The sequence below is a fragment of the Notothenia rossii genome (assembly GCF_949606895.1).
Source record: "Notothenia rossii genome assembly, chromosome: 5".
In the NCBI taxonomy this organism is placed as follows: domain Eukaryota; kingdom Metazoa; phylum Chordata; class Actinopteri; order Perciformes; family Nototheniidae; genus Notothenia; species Notothenia rossii.
The window spans coordinates 51,155,969-51,181,805 of record NC_136903.1 but is presented as its reverse complement, the minus strand read 5'-3'; the positions used below and the strand labels follow the sequence as shown (position 1 = coordinate 51,181,805).

At 40.1% G+C, this 25,837-nt stretch overlaps 2 protein-coding genes and 1 long non-coding RNA gene across 5 annotated transcripts in view; 1 reads left to right on the top strand and 2 right to left on the bottom strand.

Annotated features, from left to right (window-relative positions):
* Positions 1–25,837, top strand: part of LOC307039104 — a 514,347-nt gene that overhangs the window by 227,169 nt on the left and 261,341 nt on the right. The gene's annotated exons all lie outside the window — the stretch shown is intronic.
* Positions 1–25,837, bottom strand: part of LOC307038731 (E3 SUMO-protein ligase ZBED1-like) — a 236,827-nt gene that overhangs the window by 167,188 nt on the left and 43,802 nt on the right. The gene's annotated exons all lie outside the window — the stretch shown is intronic.
* Positions 1,842–24,717, bottom strand: LOC307039097 (3'-5' exoribonuclease HELZ2-like). 3 transcript variants are annotated; one of them, XM_079680894.1, is made up of 20 exons: positions 24,561–24,714; positions 18,663–20,547; positions 15,515–15,698; positions 14,900–15,007; positions 13,771–14,285; positions 13,041–13,679; positions 12,057–12,855; positions 11,843–11,918; positions 8,265–11,670; positions 8,018–8,103; positions 7,673–7,798; positions 7,437–7,592; positions 7,211–7,355; positions 7,003–7,131; positions 6,482–6,674; positions 5,881–6,027; positions 4,643–4,852; positions 4,360–4,516; positions 3,023–3,190; positions 1,842–2,739 (listed from the first exon to the last, which is right to left on the bottom strand). In XM_079680894.1, exons 2-20 carry the CDS (start codon positions 20,321–20,323, stop codon positions 2,627–2,629), a joined length of 9,018 nt encoding a protein of 3,005 aa, XP_079537020.1. In that variant the 5' UTR covers positions 20,324–20,547; positions 24,561–24,714; the 3' UTR covers positions 1,842–2,626. The 3 variants fall into 3 exon arrangements, with proteins under 3 accessions (XP_079537020.1, XP_079537021.1, XP_079537022.1); XM_079680895.1 differs by lacking the exon at positions 24,561–24,714 and adding an exon at positions 20,813–20,924; XM_079680896.1 differs by lacking the exons at positions 1,842–2,739; positions 3,023–3,190; positions 4,360–4,516; ... (1 more) ...; positions 6,482–6,674; positions 7,003–7,131 and having other exon boundaries at positions 5,887–6,027; positions 24,561–24,717.

The window sequence follows — 25,837 nt, the reverse complement described above, 5'->3', positions numbered from 1 at the left end:
GCATTTACACTGAATTTATGAGAAAACCGTGTTTCATGGCGAGCATTGTGTTGCCATGGCAACGGCATTTGAAGAAATCTCAAAACTGTCCCGTAGATGTCTTCACGGCCGGACTGTTAGAAAACGTGAAGTTTGAGCACTTTTTGAACATTTTCATAGGAGTTCATATATAGCGATATCGTCTTTTATGGCATGGAAACGGCATATGATGACACCCCATAATTGACGTAGAGCTGTTGAGGGCAGGACCATTAACCTTTATCTGAAGTCTGCTGCTCTGAGCATGTCAGTTGGAGTGATGACATCATCGTGTTCCATGACACAGGTGTTTATATTTGAGCTAACAAGGTGTCCAGAGATCAAAGGTTTCCATTGTTCTGAATGACAGATAAACCTCTTACATGTGAACGTTTTGTCGAAGAACCGTAACAGATCTCTGTGAAATTTCGAAACGTGAAGCATGTCAAGGAAGTTGAGTATCTGAATTGTTACCGGCACCAGACCTAGGGGTAATCTGGACCAGCAGCAAGGGTTACACAGGCTAAGGAGCACTGTGTAACCAACATATAAACAGTGTCTGTGGATTTGTAAAGAGAGGACAAAAGTGGCTATATCTCCCTAATGGATCCACAGCAGCGCCAGGGCGCCATCTACTGACGTTACAGTGTATTGTGTAAATGTTAGTAGTTAGAAGTATGTTAGAAAGATTACATTATTAACAAAAGATAGTGTCTGTTTACGTAAAACTTAGCATTTCCAACCTGCTACATATCCAATGGTGTTAAATGACTGATGTTTTATTTGACTTTTAGATTTTTTAGGTGGGGGTGAAGAGACCCTCGATACCACATTCTCTAATAAGATCAGATAAGATGGACCTTTATGGCTCCCCGTAGGGAAATTCAGGTGTTCAAGCAGCAACAGAAGAGTTCACAGACGAATAATAAGAATTAATATGAGAGATGAAAAATAATAGTAAACATGTCACATTAGAAGGTATAATAATCCATATTATTAACAGCATACATGATCTTATGCAATTGCAACAACTCACATTTTTTCAAATTCATTACTTCTTGGAAAATCATCCTTTCTTCTGCTGCTCATTCTCTCGCAGGGGACACAGCCCCCTGGTGTTCATTAGCAGCACTACAGAAACTAGAAAGCACATGTACTCAAGTACTGTATTTAAGTACTATTTTGAGGTACTTACTTGATTGTGGTTTCACTTTGAACTTGCACCCACTTCACTTCAGAGGGACATATTGCTCTTTCATCGAAGCATCATTTATCGAACAACTTTAGTTACTCGTTACTTTAAAGATTAAGATTTTTGCACAGACACCATACAAAGAATTTGCCTATAAGAGCAATTCAAAATTATATTTGCATTAAAAAACAAACATCTCCTTTACACTTGTCACTTTGAGCACTGGGTTAGTTTTCATTTCTCAATATTTTCACTTTTTTTACAAACCTTAAAAAACTATATTTAAAAATAATTACAGTTACATTTCTTCTGAATTGATTACTTTTGATACTTTCAGTACATTTTCCAGATGGAAAACGGAAACATCACATTTGCTTTTTGTTGTAAAAGTTATTGCAAAGCTAACTTCTTGGTCGACCTCCAAAAAGTAATTATCATTCAAAGGTCATCGCCTGATCTTTATTCATTTTGCTTCATGTGGTCTGTAGTAATTCACTCACCCACCCTCTGACCTAGTTTACATCTTAAATTTCTCCCACATGAGGATCGTCTGTTTCCTTTATTTATTGCTGTCTTTTTTCATTTTGTTTGTCCACCACTGAATTGCATATCTGAAAAAAAGCACGATACATTCTGAATAGAAAATGTTTTAATGTTGTTTTTACATTTTTACACACATATCACTGTAATGAGTCTTAAAGAGAAACTGATTATTTTACAAAATCTATAATTTCCTAAAATTAACTTTAAAATCAACATAACATTTTATATTTCAAATGTAAAAGTAAAAAAATAGCTCTTTTGCAACATCTTACAAGTCATAGCTATATAAATGTTTAATTCACTTTTGTGTTGCCAACGCTTAACCCTAAATATACAATATCTGAAGTATCAAAAACAATATCAGAAGGTCTAACGTGAAAAAAACGACAGACTACTCTCCCTGAATGATGAGGCAGTGATAGGACTTACCAGCAATAAAACATAAATGTCAACTCTCTTGACAGGAACATTGATTTTACCGTGGTTAATATCAATGTGGAACACATTTGAAACCTGCAGATTCATTAAAAGATCCATCCACATGACCTGAACTCTCTGCATTCTGCCCAGAGTCAACATTAGCATGTGGTATTGTAGCCTGAAATGTTACCTAGATGCACTTTCTTTCATTGAAGTAACAAAAGGAAAAACAAAACAAAACAACAACAGACTATACAGTCTTTGAACTTGGAAAATGAAATTGCCACACCTAAACATAACAAATAGATAAAGTTTATAAAATAAGTTTTACACGTACACGTTGAAGGAAAAAAACGTTTTGTAAATCAGAGCCCAACAAAACATATTTGTGAAGCTGTGCTGTTGCAGCGCTCTGTTGCGCTGCTTGTACAGACAGAGGACAGATGCCTTCAGCTATGTGGAAGCCAACACTGAGATCTTGTCTGCGTCCGTCACTGCATTGTGAAGCTTGAAATGGTCCAGGAGCTTTTTCCAAGTCCGACCGCAGTTCAGCAGCTCCTGGTTCCCTTTGAGAGGACACATGGGAGTTAAGAAGCTTCAGAGGAGCTTTAGGGAGTACAATTAATTCATGAACAGCAGAAACTTGGACTGTACATTTTACATTTATATTTAATTTAATATGCCATTTTTAGTTCCAGTTTATATTTGATATGTGTTTAATTTCTAGTCTTTTTGATTTCTAATTATGTGCAATGCCTTGTTTTAACATGCTGCTGTAACGAAAACATTTCCCAACTCGGGATCAATAAAGTATATCTTAACTTATTTCTTATCTTATCTTTGACTTACCAATGATGCACAGTCCCTCCTTGGCCCTGGTGATGGCCACATTTATCTGGTTGGGATCGGCCACAAAGCCCAGATGTCTGGACAACCAACCTCCTTCAGGTTCTGCCTCAATCTCCTCGCTTGGCAGAGAGCACACTGTAGATATGATGACGTAGCTCCATTCACTTCCTAGAAGACAAATAAGACATGTTGAGCCATCAGTAAACAACAGAGGTTGTTGTTTGGTTTCTTCTGTCCAGCACTGATGAAGTCGTGGGATTGTCGTCTGCAAGCCCAAAACAGTCTCTATATATCAGAAAAAAGATCTGAATCTGTCCCTCTCAACTGAAATATATAATATTGTATACATTTGTCTGTGTTTACTAGCCAAAACGTTAGTTGGCTAAAAAAGTCTTTGTTGAGCAACTTTTAGTCTATTTAAGTCTGTAGTCTAATGAGAAATAAAATGCCTGTCCTTTCAGCCAGAATCCCCTCAGACTTCATAAGACCTATAATATATAATAATTCTGACCTCAGAAAACAATAAATTAAAGCTTTAATTCCACGATGTGGGCGTAATGTGCAGAGGTATTTTTGTGTGAGTGTTTCGGTTTGCTGTGTAGTGTTAATTTTCTTTGTTATATTTATTTTTAAATATAAAGAACGATATTAATTTTCACTTTTTTTTAAATAACCATTTGTTATTATTGCCGTTACATCTACACATCCACAGAGTTGTGTGTGTGATGGTGTAAGTCATGTTATACTGTGTTGAGAGAATCAATGAACTAAATGCTGAGTGTGTGTGCTCGCTGCTTGTTCACACACACACACACACACACACACACACACACACACACACACACACACACACACACACAATAAGAATCATCTCTGTCCGTGCGCTGTCACTCACATGCGCTTTTCTCTTGTAATATGTAAATTATTCTCAATTATAAGGCTCATTATTACCATTTTATTTTATCTTTTATATTCATCACAACGTACTGTGATGTTACTAATAATATTGTTTCTCAGCCCTAAAAATAATAATCATAATACACAGTATCATAAACGTGGGATGACTAGTCGTCTAATCTCCTGAATTGATGAAGACTGGTCGACCAGGAACATCTTTAATATCCTAGGGCAGTCATAGTATTTATATTTTACACATTATGATTTAAATTTCAAATGTTAGATATGGCCATAAATTAAGAGACAGTGCTTCAAACAACCCATCAGGACAGGAAGTAGTTAGACCCATCGTTACCGGTTACACTCTACACAGTTAGTACCTTCTTCAGAATTGACTGGAATATCCTTCATTGGGGTTTAGCTACTAAAGGGACTCTCACCTTGGCTTTTAGTGATTGTAGTGGCGGTGATTCCATTCAATTTCTTCTTCTTCAGCCCATCTCGGATTTCTGACACTTGCGCGTTATACGGGGACAGAATCACAATATTTTGCTGTTCGATATTGGCTTTAGTCACCAGCTTTTCAGCAATGTCAATCTGCAAAAGAAACCAGTAAAACAAAAATAAATAATGTTAACTATTACTATCAGGTGACTTTTACCCTTATATCTTTATATTGCTGTTTAAAATCAACAGGGAAACCGGGGGTGCCCAATACAGTACCACTTTGATTCTCTCTTCCTCGTTGGCTTTGGAGTTCTCGTTGCCCTTAGCTGTGTTGACCACCAGGCTGACGGTCTTTCCTCTGATGTCCCCAAAAACGATCGGCATCGTCTTGTTGTCAACACGCAGGACGCTGCTCGGCTGCTCCACTCCGGTTAACAGATTCCCCTCGTAAAATTCTCGCGACGGGAACTCACATATTTCCTTATGCTATAAAGGCACATAATTGCTAGTTGGTGATTGCCACTTATAACACAAAAACTCCAGTTGGGTAATAAAGCAGTAAGTGCATATAGTTAGCGTCAGTTATGGTGATTTTTCAACAGCTAGGGGACATTGTTAGTGATGGGGCTAATACTAAACTAACTACAACTGTATTAAATAAGTCACCTCATGTGATAAGTGGATGAAGACATGGACAGGGTAAAAGAGGACGCAAAAGATATAAAGTTATCCTGGGAAAATATATTATCCTCTACAGTAGGTGGCGTATGCACCTTATTAATAATAATGATTGCAACCTAAATCATAAAACCAAAAATAGAAGAGAAAGAGGAAGCTAAAAACCATCTAGGTTATGGTCGTATTGTCAGTTTAGTTTAGGAAGGTTCCTGACGGAGTGACATGACCCGGAAGTACCTCCGTGGCAGCCATGATAAGAGCTGTTTGAATTCTCTCGATGATAGGAAAGGAGCTTTGAAACTTGGTGATATACACAGTTATAGATGTGAAGGCCTAAACAGTTTTTATAAATAAAATTGTATTGATTTTAAAATACTTTCAAACAATCATGTGGATGATTACGTGTGAACAAGTTTCACTTTACTTTTTTTTTTTTATTCCAAACTAATGAAGAATATATTTTTCACTGTTGTCCACGTTCATAAAGCCTGCATAAAACAAGACCATACGAACGCACGGTGCAAAGTATCTATGTGCGCTGACAGTAGTCCACTGTACGGCATATTGTGGTTTGCCCATGGCAGACGCACATTAATAACTGCTGGTGGGCATACATATGTTGGTTATAATGTAACTGCAACAAGATTAGAAGTTTTCTTTCTCATAATGTTAGGGTGATTGGAGGTCTTGCATGTTGTTCAGGGTGTGTTGCTTGGTGCTAACTATTTGTTCTGGTGGAAACATTCTTATTTTCAACCAATGGATGAATGATTTTTGTGGTGCTGTGTGTATTTGTACTTCCCATGCACAGTATTGGTGTTTATAAATGTTCTCACCATCCTGTACTGGGTGTCCAGCATCACAGCGCTCTTCTTATGCATTGTATGGTAACGTTCAAACAGAGACTTGGCCATCCCCAGCCTCCTCACATGCACATTCTTCACAATGGGTCGTAACTGTTTATGGTCCCCGATCAAAACAATCTGAAAGAGAAGATCTGACAGTGAATAACTAGTGTCACAAAATTGAAAGGCTTGGGGCTGAGGGGGGCACGAGTGTGCTCAAATCTGTGCAAAGAGGAATACCTGGTGGGGGAACTAGAGTGTATGTATGTGTATGTATATATACAGTATATATGTGTATGTATATATAATATAGGTATATGTGTATGTATACATATGTATTGTAAAACCCCATAACCTGAGTCTAAGCTTCAGCCTTATATTATATATATGATATTATTCAGTTTGTTTCAATCTGCCCTGGTAGTTTGTCATTTTGTTTGTGAAGTGAGACACATTGTCTTTTGACATGTAATTTAAGGGCAGTTTCATGAATTAAGGCCACATTCATCATGATCATACATACAGCATTAAGGACAGTGTAAGCAGAGAGCCAGAGCAGAATCATTATTGTTATATGTAAATGAAAACCCACCTTCTCTGGCCGGTTGCAGACTAATGGAATCAGGGCCTGGGGTTCAGTGGCCATTGCACATTCATCAATGAGGATCTGCCGTGCACTGACGGTCTTAGTCAGATTCGGGGTGGAAGACTGTGAGCATGTACACAGTATGATGTCATGCCGTTCAAACTCATATTTCCGAGCCTTTACGAGAAGTTTTTTGTATCTTGGATGGAAAATAATAGATAGACTTAGTGCATTGCTACTCTGTTTTGAATCATTTTTCCTCAGATACAGTACAAGGTATTCATTTTAATGTTTACATTTTTTTACGATTATCAATTTCTTCTGATAGTCATCTTAATCTGCTTTTGAGCTAATGCAACTAAATATGAGAACTTTTTTTTGCATAAAGTAAAGCGCAGTAACCCAACATGTACAATTCACCAAAAGGTCAGATTTAGTTAAAACTAGAAAAAAATAGCATTCAGGAATCCCTTCTTCATTAACTCTAAGGTGACATTTAAGTTAAACTAATCTTCATCTGAACTTACTCTTTCACTTCTATAGGAGTCAGCTTTTTTCCTTTTTCCAGGGCAAGTTTAATGCGTAGATCAAAATCTTTTATTTGACCTGAAGAAGGGTTAGTGTCCTCCCGCATGCGGTGATGCAGAGTGATGCTCCTAGAACCATATAAATATGCCATTGTTAGTCAATAGTAATAGATTCTTTTTGTAAAATGTTTTGGTATGATTACAATACCTGAGCTCTGGTTTGGCACGCTCTTGGCGGATTGACCTCCGGGAAAACTGCAGAGCGCAGTCTGGATAGGGGTAATCAAGCATCTCCACGTGTTGGCTGTAGAACCTGAGGGGCCGTAGTCTGTCCCCAAACCTCAGTAGGTACTCTGTGTAACAGTAGAAAAAACATGGCTCAAGTTAACAGAAAATGTTTGCTGAAAAATCAGCAGAGAAACAAAGGAACTTGCCTGCAACAACATCAACAGACTTGTTGGATGGGCCGCAGTAGAGAATAACTTGTTTCTTGTTCTCATCCCTTGGGTCAACATCAGTCCGTGGGCTCTTAGCGTTCAGCTCAAAGAAACCGAACACTATCTTCACACCAACGACTGTCTTTCCCGTCCCTAAGAGACAAATGAGAAAATGGCTTAACACTTTACAGAAAATATGAAGCGTCAGGGTGAGTATCAGTTCCAGCTCTTACCAGGTGGTCCCTGTATAATTGTGAAGGTATTATTTAGAGCTTTCTCCACAGCAAGATGCTGACTCTGGTTAAACTGCGTTAGTCCATACGGTAGCTCTTTCCTCTGGTGGTTCCACATTGGTTTTACTGCAAAGACAACATTATGAGTATGTAAGTCGCTTTGGATAAAAGCGTCTAACAAGTGACATGTAATGTAATGAATTGTTTTTAGCAAGCACGAGTGAAGCTACTGAATTATACTTTTTCGAAAAGTATATTGTGTGTTCAGTTTATTTATTCTAATGGTTGACTTGAGACAAATAGTTAAAGTCTATGCAACTATGTACTGCTGACTCATGGACATACCCTCTTTTGGAATGTGTTTTCCAAGTGCTATAGCCTTGACAAGGTCACATGCATACGGAATGTTTTCCACAGCCTCTTCTTTCCGGCTACAAAAGGAAAACATAAAAATGTATGTCAGCAGTTTAATCTAAAGCTGAAGAAATTGTCAAACAACATATAGCCTGAATGTCAATGCAAGACAAAAACAGATGAAAAGCCAAACTCTAAGCCATGTTACGCAGGTAAAGTCAAAGGGAAATACACTTACATTTCAGGCAGAGACTTTGGGATTATTTCAACTGTGAAATAAGTGTTTTTCTGAAAGACACAATCAGGAATGTTCTCCATCGGCAGGTGATGGACATAGAACTCCACCTCACTTCCTTCATTTGGAGTTTTTTTTTGTTCTGCTTTTACTGTGACACCGTGGGCCACCCATGTGAACACTTTTGGGTCTGCCAGAGCAGAATGTTCCGGGGTTGAAGGTAGCGACAAACCTCTTTTCCGTATGCACAGTAAGCACTTTGAAAGGTTACATTCAATGGCCCATTTAGTGATAGATGCAATAGGTAAGAAGAAGCTTCCTGTTAGGCGACGTTCCTGCTTTTGACAGAAGTTTACCACCAGGTTCTCAATGACTATGCTGTCACTGTCATCCACTGCAGTGGATGCAGATTCCATTTTACATAACGGTTTCCAGATCTGTACATACTCATTGGTGTCTCTATACAAGATTTTTGATGGTTCCTCTGCATATTTGGCAAAGCATGTGATAGCGCTGTGCACATGGTCCACACAGATCTCAAACCTTGGTTTAATGCGCACCAGCTGAACAGCAGGCGAGTTGTAACCTCTTCTTACCTCAGTGGTCATTTGGATCTGAAGGGTGTCCCCTCTCTGCAAACGCAAATGGATGTCGACCTCATGCTCCCTTTGTTCCTCCTGCTCCTCAGAGTCACATGACTTTGATTTGGGAGCTGGCATTTCAGAAGATTGTGGCAGAATAATTTGTTTTTCCTGCTGCTTAGTATTAGCTTCCATTGTGAGAGACTTTGCATGATCCCAGTTTCCTTGGTCAATTGCTTCAACAGTGGCTTTCCATGTTGCCAGTGGAAGCTCAACGCAAGGACCATAGTCTGTCATTTGCAACTCTTGGTGGATTTGCATGTTGTCAACTGCATAGACCCGCCTTTTCCATGTAAGAGTGATGCAGTCATTTTCTTCATCAAAAATTGGTTGGTCACACAATTGTAAATCCTTGTACATAACTGATACACTTTCTCTAAATATGTTCTTGTTAAAAGGAAATGCCACTGGAACACTGTCTCTGTTGGGACTCCCAACAAAGGCTAGCTTTGAAGCACTTTGTTTTTTCATGCTCACTGCATAGGAGATCTGCTCTGCCTTTTGTTCATACTCCTTGGCATTCTTGACGTTGTCCTCAAATTGACTACACAAAGTTGCAATCTCAGGAGTAGTGTATTGCGCTCTCCGGTCATGTATGATGGAATGCAAAAGTCTCTGCGAGATGAGGTCCATGTACCGCCGTATTGGGGAGGTTGCTTGTGTGTAAGAATCTACGTTCAGAGAATAATGCCTAAACACTTCTCTGGAGTAGGAGCTGGAACATATAACTTTAGCTTTACAAAAACATTTTCTGAACTGATCAACAACTGGTTGGAGAGGAGGATGGATGTCATCTGCCGCTATAAGGTCCACCATTTTGTCAATATCATCTGCTCTGGCAGCTGACTGGATATCTTCCCACACTTCTGTCAGTATGCGGATGTTTTCACAGTTTGAGGGTTGTTCGCCAACTTCGTCAACTCCTTCAACTTTGTGCCGCACATGAAAGGATAGAGGAATTAGTTCTCCGCATTTCGCCTTGAAATCTTCTATCTTTTCACAATCAGGTTTTGACTGACAGCGAAGGGGTGTGCAGTCCAAGGTTTTCTTTGAGTCAATCAAATCCTTTGATGCAAGTGTATTAAATAACACACTCAGCTCTTCAACCATCATATTGGCTTTACGTTTTCCTGGCAATCTCTTATCATCAGGTTGAGAATAAGCCCAATCTGAGCCCAGTCTGTCCTTCCTTCGAGCTTTTGCAAAACGATAAGCCACTGTGACACAGTCTTCTACAGAGTCAAATGCAGGTCCCTCTCTGTACCGGTCAGTGATTATGGCCTCTGCCTCGTCATAAGACAACTGCCTGTTAGACTTGATCCCTGACAGCTGGAGTTTGTGCTTTCCAATGATCTCATTTGTTTTCTTGTTTACTTTGAACATTAATGATACCACCCTGCATTGTTTGCCATCTGACAGAAGACTGAAGGTTCCAGTGCTTAACTCTTTGGGGAACATGTGCACAGGGTCTACACTGCTGCTGTAATATGTAGTACCACGTTGTTCTGCCTCCTTGTCCAATTCACAACCTGGGATCACAAAGCTGGCCACATCTGCAATGTGGACTCCCAACTCATACTCATGCTCTCCAATATCCCTAACGCTGATGGCGTCGTCCAAGTCTTTTGCTTCTTTGGGGTCAACCGTGAAAGTGATCATATGGCTTAAGTCCTCTCTGTGTGTCCCGTCTTCATCTTGTGAGAAGAGACCCTCGTCTGGATTACATGTATTGGGTTCAACTTTGAATTCTTCATTCAGGATCCGTAGACCGTCAACCAAAGAACTTCCAATAGGAAGAATATCTATGACGTTCCCTAATGGAATATGACAATTTTCTTTCCATCCAATTATTTGCACCACAAATACATTGTTCTGTTTGAGCTTTTCATCAAGATGTTCAAATGCTGCAGTCGTCCACTGACCATTCATTTTCTCCCATATTGGAATGCAGTTACGTTTTCTCTTGCTGATCAGTATGCGTATTTTAGGGGCAGATTTTGCAATGGGTATCATCGTTCTTTTGATAAATGTTTCTTCAGAATTTTGTCTTGGTTTGCTGTGATCCTCATCCTCAAGCAGACACACAAGAACGCGGGCTGATTCAGATTGCTTGGTGATGCTGATCACCTTCGCTGTTTGTAAGACCACTTCGTCTCCAGTGAAGGTCTTACCCATGTTATCTCTTCCTTTGATGCGTATTCTTGAGGTGGGGTTGTCAAATGGTACAATATAACCTTTGTTATATGACTCCCTGACCAACTTTCCGTGCTTGTACATCCCTGGATATTTCAAAAGATCTGCATCAACATCACTGATATTGTATGATGATCTTGACCTATGGTTGTTGAAGTCTTTACATTTCCACTTGTCCTCATCCAAATTGTGTTCTTTTTTCAGGAGTTCATAGTCATCTTTCAACTCTTGAAGAATTGCATCACTGAGAGGGCTGCCCTCATCAACATGTTCAGGCTTCTGAAACCTTGTAGTTTCCATGACATCTTTCATGAAGAAATCCATGGTGAAATGCTTTGGTGTGACACTGTTGTTGCTGATGCAATGATCTATGTAGCTCTTCCAGACCTTTGAGCAGTTCCCAAAGCAACAGAGGGCAGCAGCATCTCCAACCACAACCACCTGGGACTGAGCTCTGGTCATTGCAGTGTTCAACACACGCACATCATTGAACAGCTCCAGACCAGGTAGGTGAGATGTTTTCAGGCTGTCACGTGTTTGCACAGCTGTCATTATGACTGCCCTGAACTGTTTACCTGTAAACACATGAACACAATGTGTTTTCTGTTAAATGAGAATGATATGGAAAGGGTAATATAAATATATACGGTATATAATAACGGTCAAACAGGTGTGCAGGGTTGGCACAACCAATGTCTAGCAAAAAAGGATAATCATCCAGGAGTTCTTAAAGCGAAACTAAATTACCTTGGACATTTGCAAGATTCTCAACATGGACTTCATTGAGGCCTCTTTTTGAAAGTGCTTTCCTTATTTGCCAGACCTATGAATCACATGAAAAAAGTCAGATAATTAAATTATTACAACTCGACGAAAAAAGACATTTAGATATTACTTGATTCAGCAGTCTTTGATAAATATTTTATATAAACAATATATTCATCTCAATCTTAAAAGTTACCTGACATCCGTCTGATAGAATGCAGATTGAGCTTGGGTCCTTGGGCCCCCATGTCAATGGCCACTGTTCAAGAACCTCTTTCACTGCTTCAGCCACTTTGACAACTTCTTCTTTGTTACACCAAGACATAGACCCAGTGTCCAAGAGACATGCTCCCCTGACATGGTGAAACTTTAAGGCATTGCCATTTGCAGGAGGCGGAACATTTCCTTTAGCTTTGATAACGTCATTCTTACCGACGTAGAAATTGGTGGACACAAACTCCACAATCTCTTTGGTTGAGCGGTAGTTTTCACTGAAAATGATTCTACTATTCTGGGCAGCATTACACTTTTGGCCTTGATAGTAGTGGAAGAGGCGATTAAGGAGTGTGTGATTTGAACGGTGATGATCATCAACTGAGAAAAGCTTGGGTCCCATTTGCATGTGATCTCCAGCCAAAACAACTCTGGTTTGTGGACCAGCAAGGCCAAGGGCCATCAAGGCTTCACATTCAAGCATCTGAGAGGCTTCATCAATCAGTATGTGGGTAAAATATCCCTCTGGGAGATTTAGGTCATGGAAATGTCTTGCCATTGTTGTGGTTGTTATAACTATTTTGTGGCGATCAAGAGCAGCTTTTGTAGGTGGTAAAAAAGACTGTTTGTCTTCCGAAAGCAAGCAGTATTTCAAAGTGATCTCATCCGTGGCAAACAAAGCTTTCCCTTGTTTGTTCACTTTTATTCGAATTGGTCTCGTTCCATCATCTTTCTTGTTGATGAATGGATCAAAGTGATCTCTGACGTACAGATCTGCAGAACTGAAAGGAAAAAAAAGTTAATGTTGGTGCTATTTTTTAAAAACATACTTTAGACAGTACAGCTTAGAGCAATGAGCATGACTCGATTAACACTTTGAAAGTAATAAAAGGTCCACAAAAAAATCTGTTTTAATGTATCAAGGAATCAGTATATTATTAAAACAATTTAGAATAATTGTCGTTACCTGTTGGTGTGGGTGCAAATAAGCACTTTGTTGTGAGGCAGCTTACACAGCTCTCGGGCTGCTAAAGCAAGGGTGAATGTTTTCCCAGTTCCAAATGGCCCGTAGATGAGGAGTGGTGCTGAATATTTCTGGACATTGGAGCTTCCTGTGATAAAGTCAACTGCTGACTGCTGCTTTGGGTTGAGCTTCTCATGTTTGATGTTATTCACAGGAACTCCACAGTGTTTAAGGTCTGGCAGCACTCTTTTTGTATCAGGAAGGAGGTCTACGGCCTTGTGCATGGTGCAGAAGCTGTGGCGATTGAGCTGGAACTGCACCTCCATTTGATACGACTCATTGCTTCTGAGTGTAAGATCAGAGCAACACTTCTTAGACAGTTGCGAATACATGGTGTTCTCACTTGTTTTGTCTTTCAGTATGCTGGCTTCATAGACCTTGGAGCTTTGACTACTTTCAGATAAAGGGGCTATCAGGGCAGACTGGATGCTGCGTTTCAGTGCCAGTCCCTCAGGGGTGTCTGGAGTGAGCTTACAAGGAATGGAGACAGCACAGAACAGTTCTCCCCGAGGAGCCATCATCATGCCAAACTGTGTACTGTTCAACGTCCCCGATGTTGTAATTCCTCCACAAACATTTAACCTAAATAAAATCAGAAAACAAGCTTAGAATTTGTAAATAGTTGCAAAATCCCAACATGATAAAGGGAACTCTCTACAGGAAAGCACATTACCTTGAAACAATCTGGTCCTCTGCCTGTTCCTCATCGTACAGGAACTGGTGCATTCTTTCTTTGTAGTTGTCACTGTTCAGAGGTGTTTGGCTGCTGTAGGAGGATTTATACAGAAAGCTAATCGGAGGAGGCTTGTACTTCTTTAAGAGTTTCTCCTGTTCTTCTGTCCTGGACGAACATGGGATGATAACCCGGTTTCCTCGATGCCAGCGCTCAGCACTTTGAAAGGTGTATCCAAACGTCACTGTTGGTTGTTCAACGTCATCCAATGACAGCTTGCCTACTCTAACCCGGAGTTTTTTCAAGAGCACTGGTCTCATGTCAAAATCTAGCACTAACCACTGGTCGTACAGGCCTGGGTTGATGGATGTGAAAGACACTGTGATGTCATAGGTCATGTCGTCAGTGAGAAAGGGTTCACCGGGGGAGTAGATGCAGGGCACTGAGCTGATGTCGCCGAGCGTATAGGAAGCTCCTGGTTCTTGCTTTAGCAGCGCCACGTGCACAAGCTGTCTCTGTACATACAGAAAGTGGCTAGTAAGCAAACAACATTTCTCAGACATGAAGGAATACACATTTCTATAGGATAACGATTATGTGAATACTACAAAGATACTAAGAAGAGTAACTAGGGTAATAGTTTAACACAGAATTCTGATTAAGGGCTTTTTATATATTACATTGTATAGCTATAGCTCCAAATGGGCTGTAGTTACTGATAATTAGTTTTCAACTGGACCACAAGGTTTAGATTTAGAGATATACTATATAGAGATTTCAATGTAAACTGGAACTATCCTGTTCCACTCATACACCTTTTATTCCAAGCCCATTACTGCATTCCAATGATCACTGCTATCTCAGTGCTATTCAGGAATATACACTGTTTTTTATGGTGGTTAGTTAATTATTCATCGTGATAATTCACATATTAATAATAACATGCAACTAATTATTTTCCACAGTGCACACACACGCACACACACTACAGCAAATGTGTAAAGGGCACAAAAACACAGTTTGCTGTGTCTGTATGAAGTACTCTGAAATGACAAATTCAGCAGCAGACATTTCCCATAGGAAAACAAAACCAACCTCAATGCATTGAAAAACATGGTAAACATCTGACCTCTGTTTCAACTTGGAAGTTCCATCGCAGTGTTTCATTAATCTGCTCACACTCCACAGTTACATCTCCGTCACAAGAGATGCTGACATCGTTGACTTGCTCTGATAACTGTAACGTTCGAGATGGTGAATAAAAAATATGGTATTTAAGGAACTGAGAATATATAGTAATGTATACAAAACATGTATGTAGTGAACTATCTAATTGCATTTCTTATTTCCTAAGTCACTCATTTGTACAACTGTTTGTTGTAACTGGAGGAAGTCTAGGCATCTCTGTTCCTGAAATGAAAGGGAGCATTCTACAGTGGTGCGAGTCCTGGGGAAGCACACATCACTATAATTACATTATACCCTTAGATCACTGTCTGTGGCAGGTCTATATATACCCATAATGCACCAGGTTCTAATTCAGTAAAGCACCAGACACCGACTGCGTATGACCTGTGTTATCTCTCCCTAATCCTGTCCAGTTTATTTCTGTGTTGTGTCTTATGTGCAAAAGTACAACAGTCTGGCAGTCTGTATGAATGCATTAAAGGCTGGATTTAAAGACTTTTAGATACCGGAACAAATCTGAACAGAATTAGATAATGTGTAAAATACTTATACTCACTATGTGTACTTCATTACTGCTGTTTTTGTATTCCTCCAGCAGCTCCAGGTTATAGTTCATGAGACCCTGGGCTCCGATGCTCTGTCTGATCTCCTTCTCCTCTGCAGCTCGCATCAGCCACTCCTTCAGCTCCTCCTCAGAGTGAGCTTTGGGGCACTTGCTGCCGTACTCACATGTTTGTGGTCTAGGATGAAATTTACTTTTTAATCGTGCTATAAAAAGAATATGGCTATATTTTGCACATTTTTCTCAGGAGGTTTATACTAATGTGAATTATAGTTACTTATGTTTTACTACTACTACTACTACTACTACTACTACTACTACTACTACTACTACTACCTCTACTACTACTACTACTACTACTACTACTACTACTACCTCTACTACTACTACTACTACTACTACTACTACTACTACTACTACCTCTACTACTAATACCTCTACTACTACTACTACTAATACTACTACGACGACGACGACGACTACTACTACTACTACTACTACTATTACGACGACGACGACTACTACTACTACTACTACTACTACTACCTCTACTACTACTACTACTACTACTACTACTACTACTACTACTACCTCTACTACTACTACCTCTACTACTACTACTACTACTACTACTACTACTACTACTATTACTACCTCTACTACTACTGCTGCTACTACTACTACTACTACTACTACTACTACTACTACTACTACTGCTACTTCTACTACTACTACTACTACTACTACTACTGCTACTACTGCTACTACTACTACCTCTACTACTACTACTACTACTACTACTACTACTACTACTACTACCTCTACTACTACTACTACTACTACTACTACTACTACTACTACTACTACCTCTACTACTACTACTACTACTACTACTACTACTACTACTACTGCTACTACCTCTACTACTACTACTACTACTACTACTACTACTACTACTACTACTACTACTACTACCTCTACTACTACTACTACTACTACTACTACTACTACTACTACTACCTCTACTACTACTACTACTACTACTACCTCTACTACTACTACTACTACTACTACTACTACTACTACTACTACTTATGTTTTAAATGCCTGAATTAAAAAATAAATCAAACCAAGGCAGCAGAGATAGATCATCCTGCTCAAAAGGACAAGTATTTCGATTGTTGCCTGAACTGAATGAAGTGCTTTTAATAAGTGAATGTTCCATGCCATATTGAAATCAAATCACAACACAGAGAGTGTGTGCAATACTATAGTGAGCTTATACTGTTTGGGATGGTTGATTTGATGTGATTGGTATAGAACAGGGGTCGGCAACCCCTGGCACGCGTGCCAGCATTGGCACGCGGCACCGTAACCAGTGGCACACTAGGAATAAGTGGAATAAGTGTGCAAAAATATTTAAATTGTATTTTCGGATCCTGAACGAGACCGCCGCCAGAGCGCGTCTCCCCGTTACCTGCAGAAGGAAGCCACGCACGTAACGCAGCCCCGCTCTCTTTAACTCCAGGTGACTTTCTGCCGCTTTCCTCTGTGGTGCAGTGCTGATCGTTTCACCACGGAGGAAAGCACTTCACTAATTGCAGTACCCATAAGGAGCTGTACAAATGCCGCAGTTTTTGCGTGGCTGTGTATTTAGTTGAAAGCCCAGTGGCGATCTGCTCATCTCTCATCGAAATAATATGCTACAAAGGGGCGGACTGGCCAACTGTGTGTTGAACTTTCCTGTCGGCTCCCAGACCGTAGTCGAGGAGGGCAGAAGCAACAAGCTTCAGGTTCAATAACCAACTTTAGCTTAAATGACTGGAGAGAGGCGAGCTCTTCTTGGGAGGCCGTTGCATTTATTTAGCTGTTCTTCTGTTTCACAAAATACATCACAGACCTCTGTTTTTCTGCTGCCTCGTTTCACTTCCAGAAACATACACGTTCCCTCACTGTCGCTCTACCATCCACAAATACACATGCACAAGCCACACACCCCCCCCCCCCCTCTCTCTCTCTCTCTCTCTCTCTCTCTCTCTCTCTCTCTCTCTCTCTCTCTCTCTCTCTCTCTCTCTCTCTCTCTCTCTCTTAAAGGGACAGCGACCTCATCTCTCTCTGCATGAACCTAATATCATAACATGTGTGCTGTGGAAAATCACAGAACGGACGATCGCCCTTATTATTATGCCGTTTAAACCAATTGTTTAAATGTGTTTGTTAAATTCGACATCATGTAAGTTGCGCTGACATGATGTCCACACACTGCTTCCCCGCAGCGAGGCTGATAGTTGACGAGCGTCAAGCTCCTCAACCCCCCCCCCCCCCCCCCTGTTGATCATTCTCGATCGTTGGCACGCTGATAAACTTTTTTTTTTTAAATGGCACTTCATATGAAAAAGGTTGCCGACCCCTGGTATAGAATATAGAAGATCATTGTCGCAACCTTTTAACAGGATAAAACAGACAAAAGTGGGAAAGCCCCAAAAAACGATAAATAGTTTTGGTAATGTAAGGCATTTTCGATAAAACAAATGAGTTCTGATTGTTTAACACAACCTGACATTTCGTAAGAAAAACAAGTGTAATGTGAACAGTTGTATGCCTCAGATGATCATTTACACATGTGTATTACAGCTTACAGATCACAGTGTACAAAAACATTTAGTTCCCGGTATCTGGAACTGAACTATATAGTATTTACTTTATGATCAAAACTCTTGCCAAAATCTTGTCAAGATCTAGAAATAATTTTACACTCATTTCCACATTTGTGGGTTACTACACACTCCAGAAACTAAAGTTGACATGTGTCTCTTTTTTTCCAGCATAGAAGACGTACAGAACAACAACAAAAAAGGAAAATAAAAAAAGAGAAAATAAATACAACAAACACACCAGACATGACAGGAATACTAACAAATCATATATAATATCAAAATAATAATAATAATAATTATAAAAAACATAGGTTAAGAAATACAAAACTAATAATCATAAAAAGTTGTGTAAATATATATGATTCAACCTAAATAAAAACGATTAGAAAATAAAATCATATTTAAAAAAAACTCAAGGTGCAAATAAACCCAGACTACCTCCCCTCCCCTCAGTGACACCCCTGATCTACCATGTGTTTGTTTACCTCTCGCAGAGCCAGAACTCAGCCCGGTGGTTGTGTGGAGGCTGCCGGCCCCTCCACCTGGTGGTGGTGTCCTCAGAGAGCAGCTGGGCGTGCTCCAGAGAGGAGCAGTGCTCGAAGAAGCTCTCTGGGGAGGAGAGCACCAGCAGGCACACTCTGCAGTACATGGAGACCGGCCGCTGCTCCACCTGCCGCTGCTCCGCCTGCCGCTGCTCCGCCTGCCGCTGCTCCGCCTGCCGCTGCTCCGCCTGCCGCTGCTCCGTCAGCTGCTCTGTTAGCTGCTCCGTCAGCTGCTGCTCCGTCAGCTGCTGCTCCGTCGGCCGCTCCGTCAGCTGCTGCTCCGTCAGCTGCTGCTCCGTCAGCTGTTTCTCCGTCAGCTGCTCCGTCAGCTGCTGCTCCGTCAGCTGCTGCTCCGTCGGCTGCTCCGTCAGCTGCTGCTCCGTCAGCTGCTGCTCCATCAGCTGCTGCTTCGTCAGCTGCTGCTCCGTCAGCTGCTCCTTCAGCCGCTGCTCCGCCTGCTGCTGCCGGCTCAGCTGCAGGACATAAGGTCGCAAGGAGACCCCGCCGTGCTCTACCCTCCACACGGCCATCTCCACCTCGCTGTGCGCAGCCTGGCAGCGGCCCACCTGGTGCCAGCAGGGCTTCCCCTCCGTCACATGACTGCAGAACTCAAAGTTACAGTTCTGGGGGAGAGGACGCACCTGGCTGTAGACGTGCTTCCTCTTATTCTCTGACAGGTGATGAACTAGGACTGGGTCCCAGGGGTGCGCTGCATCTGCTGAGCAAGAGGGAGTCCATCTCTTGGTTGTTAGTTGTTGTGGCTTGTCATTGAAGCAGCGTTTGCAGAGCTCGATGAATTCACCTGGAAACTGCTGGAGAATGCTTTCAGCTGTACTCTCCGGTGTGATCGAAATCGGTTCAGACTCAACTACAAGTCGGATGAACTCCTCTCTACCAATGCGTTTGTCCTTCACATAGTTCCACAGAGTGGCCTCCTCATCGCTTCTGGCATAGGTGCACGTCTGCCCGTGCTTTGTGCACCCAGAGCCCTCCACAAAGAACTGACACACTTGGTAAAATACGTTTCGACCACATGTAGGCCGCTCAGAGACAGGCCTCCAGAGGTCACAGGCTTTGTCTTTGGCTAAAAGAAGATTTCTACTGCACTTGTGACTCACTGACTGAACTGTGTATGATATTTCGTTCTCTTTGACAGAACACAGATCACACACAGCCTTCAGATCTAGAGCTGGCAGGTCCCTCAGAGACTCAGAGTGATCAGGCGGATCCGCTCCTCCCTCAGACTGAGCTACAAGGTTACAGAGCGACACATGGTTGATCCTGTGACACTTTTCAAATGTCCAAACATCAGCTTCCTCATCACTTCTGGCAAAGGTGCACCGATTCTTGTGGTACGAGCAGCCTTGACCCTCCTTAAAGAAGTAACACACCTCATACCGAACGGGATTAGGAAACGTGGGCCTCTTTGACACAGGCCTCCATTTGCTGCCACATTTGGCTCTGCAGAGCAGGAGGTTGCGTGCACACTGGTGTTGAACTGGTTTTAACCTGTAGGTAATTTCTTTCTCCTCGACAGAGCATTTAGTGCATACAAGTTTGAGGTCATATTTTGGTGTAAGAGGAGCAAGGTTGGCGGCTGACATGGTGATACTCTGAGTCACCAGCTGCAGTCAACACATCTTGCACATTGTAGAAATATGCCCAGAGTTTAAGCAATTTCTATGTTTTCATTTGTGTTGCATTCAGTCACAATAGACCTGATTAACAAAGCCACTATCGGGCCTCTGAGAGAATGAGGGAGGATTCACTTCATAAATGTCAAACCGAAGGCCAAAGTGAAGAAATGTCGAGCTGAGCTTGAATATGTCTGAAAAAAAAAAGAAGAGAATGCATGATGCATGATGAGAATCATGAGCATGATGAGAAGAGCGCTCAATGTCTTCAATTCAATTCAGAAAGCCATTTAGTCACGTATATTTCCGGCAAATATTATAGTTTGTTTATCTGCTGAATCATTTAAATAGTCTGGCTTTCACATTTAAAGTCTAGACACCAATGAACGAAACAAATCTAGTTTACTTTTCTTGGCATTTGCAATGTGATCTGAATTCTGATAACAATATGGGTCAGACCTTCCCATTGCTCCGATCCAAAGAGTTGCATGGCTGTCCTCCTGATAGGATATCTGTACAGGTTTACACCAGGTGTAAATGGGGTCACACATATTTGTTTTTATCCATTGAGGAAAATAGATAGAAGGCTTATTGTTTTTTAACAGATAAATGATACAGACAAGGTAGAGGAAAACAATAGGCAACAGGTCAGAATGCATCTTATAATGCAGAGAGCCTTCCTGTGGGGTACTCTATCATCCTGGTCAAAGATAAACATAAAATATATATTATGTATTTACACTACTTTAAAGTGTTGTTATCACTTTAAAGTAGTGTAAATACATAATATATGTTTTTATTCTAGGAACACATATTATTTTGTATTATTAATCCTATTTAACAGCACTATATTATTAGCAGCAGTGGTATAATGTTAATAAGTACATTTACTCAATTATTGTTTTTATTTTATGCTACTTTATACTTTTACTCCACTATATTTTTTGAGCATTTAAGTTACATATTTATTTCCTGGTTGCTTTGCAGATGTAGGTTCTTAATACAAAATATAAATCAACTAATACATTATCCTATATTATGAAATGTCCAGCTACCTAGTTGTAGATGGAGTCATTCAAATAAACCCCACTTTTACTGAAGTGATAACACATAAATGCACCAATCATTTTGATAAAGTAATTTAAAACATAGAGTGCTTAAATTGGCCATTCTGAATGGTGAGTACTGTTACTTTTGGTACTTGAAGTATATTTTGATGCTGACAATCTTGTACTTTTACTTAAGTACTGTTTAAATGTAGTACTTTCACGTGTAACAGAGTATTTTTATACTTTAGCATTGCTACTTTGACTAGGTGGGAAGTAACTAAGTACATTTACTCAAGTACAATTTTGAGGGCCCTACCTCAAATATATAGTATTTCCATTTTATGCTACTTCATACTTCTACCCGACTACGATTCATATGGAGCTATTTCAGGGTCATACGTTTTGATCATTCAAAAAAATGCAATTTATTTGAAAGTTCAAGTTTTTATCCTGCTCTTTGAAAAATACTGTATGTATTCAAAAATTTAAATAAGTATTTGAAATCATTTTTCAGGTTGAATATTATTTTTCATTCAGTTCAGCAATCTTTTTGAATAAAATATTTATTTTCAGATTTCACTTTTATACATATTTTGATTTTTGAATCCTTATTTTTTTCAGTTACATTTTTATCGTTTTCTGATTCAAGACACACATTTTTTCAGTTTCAAATCTTGTTTTTTCTGGTTTCACATTGCTTTTCACCTTCAGATCGTTTTTCGCTTTCAGATCTTTTTTTTTACTTTCAGATCTTTTTTTTCGCTTTCAAACTTTTGGCCCTGATGTTGCTTGGGGGGGCGGGGCTTAGCAAAGAGTAGTTTGGCATCCTGAGTGACAGGCCTCCCTCTGTCATATTGCCTTCATTGATGTTAGGTAGCATGAGAATTATAACTCAATACTTTCTATACACGATACTCCCGTGATAAGTGGGAAATAAAACTGATAACAGCGTCAAAGTTCCGTTAAGCGAGCTGTTGAGCATCGTAGTTGGCAACAATCAAGGTATAAGCACAATAAACTGTGCTAGAATGTGAAATTACGTATCCGCAAAGAGCCAGCAGGTTGTTCTGGTGGACCTGACGCCATCCCCCGCTGTCTCACGGAGAGATACCGCAGGTCCTTCCTTCCTGCAGCGGTCAGACTATACAACCAGCACAGCCCCTAGACCCCGCACAAAACAACTCAGACTATAACACCTCTTGTTGATAAATACCAACTATGTGCAATATGTGCAATATATATGCCGTTAAAAACGGTGCTGCTAAATCCGCAGAACTGTTACAGGGTGTGTATTATGTCAAATGTGTAACTTAAAAAATATATATAATTTCTTTTTTTAATCTTTAAAACTTTTTATTCATTCATGCTTTAGGTAGCATTAAGCTGTCTTTGACTCTTCTCTGCTGTAAAAATGTAAATGTATCCCCTGTGGGAATAATAAAGGTAATCTGATTCTGATTCTGATAGCAAAAACCAAGCCAATACTATGCTGCGTTCATTGAGCTACGTGGAAGTGGGGAAGGACAATGCTTGATTGCGGATACGTAATTTCACATTCTAGCACAGTTTATTGCTCTTATACCTTGATTGTTGCCAATTACGATGCTTAACAGCTTTCTTAACGGAACTTTGACGCTGGTATCAGTTTACCACCAATCACGGGAGTATTGTGTATAGAAAGTATTGAGTTATATTTCTCAGGCAACATGACAGAGGGAGGCCTGCCACCTATGCCTGCCACTCAGGATGTCAAACTATTCTTTGCTATGCCCCGCCGCCACGCGCAACATCAGGGCCAAAAGTCTGAAAGAGAAAAAAAAGATCTGAAAGCGAAAAAAAAACGTCTGAAAGTGAAAAACGATTTGAAAGTGAAAAGCAATGTGAAACCTGAAAAAACAAGATTTGAAACTGAAAAAATAATAGTTTTGAATCTGAAAACGAAAAATCTGCAACTGAAAAAAATAAGGATTCAAATATCAAAATATGTATAAAAGTGAAATCTGAAAATAAATATTTTATTCAAAAAAAATTGCTGAACTGAATCAAAATAATATTCAACCTGAAAAGTGATTTCAAATACTTATTTTTATTTTGAATACGTCATCGTATTTTTCAAAGTTCAGGATAAAAACTTGAACTTTCAAATAAATTGCATTTTTTTGAATGATCAAAACTTATGACCCTGAAATAGCTCAATAGATTCAGAGGTAAATGTTGTACTTTTACTCCACTACATGTATTTAATACCTTTAGTTACTTTACAGATGTGGATGTGTGAAATCTAATCACGTGTTAAATCAGACTTTAGTTCCACCTGGAGTCAATCCACAAGCTGCCCTGCAGTATACAAAGTCATTCAAACTAGCTGCACCTTTACCAGCTTTGAGAACACTTTAATGATCAATCATTATAAAACATATCATATATATTATTCTGAAATGGACCAATTTGCACAATGGCTACTTTTACTGTTGGAATTTTGAGTATAATTTGATGCGGATATTGTTCTACTTTTACTTTACATTTTGAATGCAGGAATTTTATTCTAACCGAGTATTCCTACACTCTGGTACTACTTTGACTTAAGTACAAGGTCTGGCCGGGTACTTCTACTGTTACTCCCTCGTCTGATGATTCTGCCTCCAAATGTCAGCAGGTGCCTCTGCATGGAGCTTCCAGCGTCAGCCCACCAGAGGGCGCAGCTGAGCATGTTCCTGGTGCAGCACACCCTCAGCATGATGTCAGCGACAAGAGAATAAACAATGGTTTGAGGTGAAGGTTTTCTACCGGTAAATATGCCTTTAAATATGCCCCTAAAGACGATTAAGTTATTACTGATTCAAAATAACATGTCTACAAATGTGTCCTTTACTGTCTGACGAGTTTATTTCAACAGTAGCCTATTACTGTCTGCAACTATTGGGATTTCCACTACTACTACTACCACTATTCCTATAAATAAATATGATAATCACAATGCTAATCGCAGTGACGACAACAACAACAACAACAACAACAACAATAATAATAATGAGCGTAATTAGGCAGCTCCTCATAAGTGTGTATTCGCAGGATCTTCCATGTTATCTCAAATCATTTCTCTCAACGCTTCATTGAAATATGAATAAGTAAATGTTGAGATGATCGCATGCACTCACCTCCCGCAGCTCCTCTCGCGGTGACCGGGTTCTGTCTCTCTCGGTGACCGTGTTCTGTCTGCAGACTTAACTTTCGTTTCCCATGCTTTGCGTCACAGCTTCAGATGACAGGCATGCGCTCTGTGGACGCGCATCACTCCTCTTCCTCATGTGAACAACAGCTTGTGAATCTGCATACTGTGTTGCAGGAAATGTGTCTTTGGCACTGTTGCCAAGATTAAATAAGCGGAGGCGGGGTTGTGGAGAAACCTCTGAAGTTGGGCCGGATGTTTTCGAGATCTTCTCAACACCAAGTTAACACATCATTTACATTCAAAACAATTAACAGAGTCAAAAGAGTTCCAATAGAATATAGTTTACTGAAGATTCAGCAAACATGAGTCAGTTCATGAAGTGACTTATACACATCTCTTATCAGTTGTTTCGCCTTCTTATATGTCTCTGTGTGTGTGTGTGTGTGTGTGTGTGTGTGTGTGTGTGTGTGTGTGTGTGTGTGTGTGTGTGTGTGTGTGTGTGTGTGTGTGTGTGTGTGTGTGTGTGTGTGTGTGTGTGTGTGTGTGTGTGTAACAGTAACAATCTAATTAGTGGAATATGGGATGGTCTCAGGTACCAGACACCAGGAGAGTCTCAGGCTTTGATCTTGACTTTCTTCATTACGTAAGACACCATCATTTCTTCCACCATCCTGAATTCCCCTACTCAATCATATTTGTTGGACATTTCTGCCTAGGTCTTTTTTAATAATGTCTCAACCATGGCTATCCTTAGCTGCCAACTCCATCTCTCATAATCTCCATACCTTAGTTTTACACCATTATCTACACCAGTTTCTGTCTTTGGACTCAAGGATTCCATCAGCAGGACGTCTCACAGATAAACAGTTAGAGCTTTCAATGGATAGGGTTGTTATATAATCTGTCCCATACTCTCAAAAGATATCACACAGTGGGAGAAGTACTCAGATCTTGCACTTTAGTAAAAGTAGAAGTACCAGAGGGTAGGAATACTACAAGTAAAAGTTGTGCATTGCAAATGTTACTCAAGTAAAAGTAGAAAAGTATTAGCATAAACATATATGCAGATTGGTCCATTTCAGAATAATACATATGATGTGTTTTATATTCACAATTTACCTCTGAACTGCAGTGGAGTATAGCATAAAATGAAAATACTCAAGTACTCAAAATTGTACTTAAAAACAGTACTTGAGTAAATGTACTTAGTTACTTCTCTGCTCTGAAATTCAGATTCAGATTACTTTATTGTCCATTACATTT

Excerpts from the sequence above, each read along its gene's own strand:
- LOC307039097 (XM_079680894.1), bottom strand. The coding sequence starts at position 20,323 with ATGTCAGCCGCCAACCTTGCTCCTCTTACACCAAAATATGACCTCAAA. Across the intron at positions 11,671-11,842 it reads GAATCTTGCAAATGTCCAAG|GTAAACAGTTCAGGGCAGTC; the intron begins GTAATTTAGTTT and ends ATGTGTTTACAG. Across the intron at positions 7,132-7,210 it reads CGTGCCAAACCAGAGCTCAG|GAGCATCACTCTGCATCACC; the intron begins GTATTGTAATCA and ends ATATGGTTCTAG.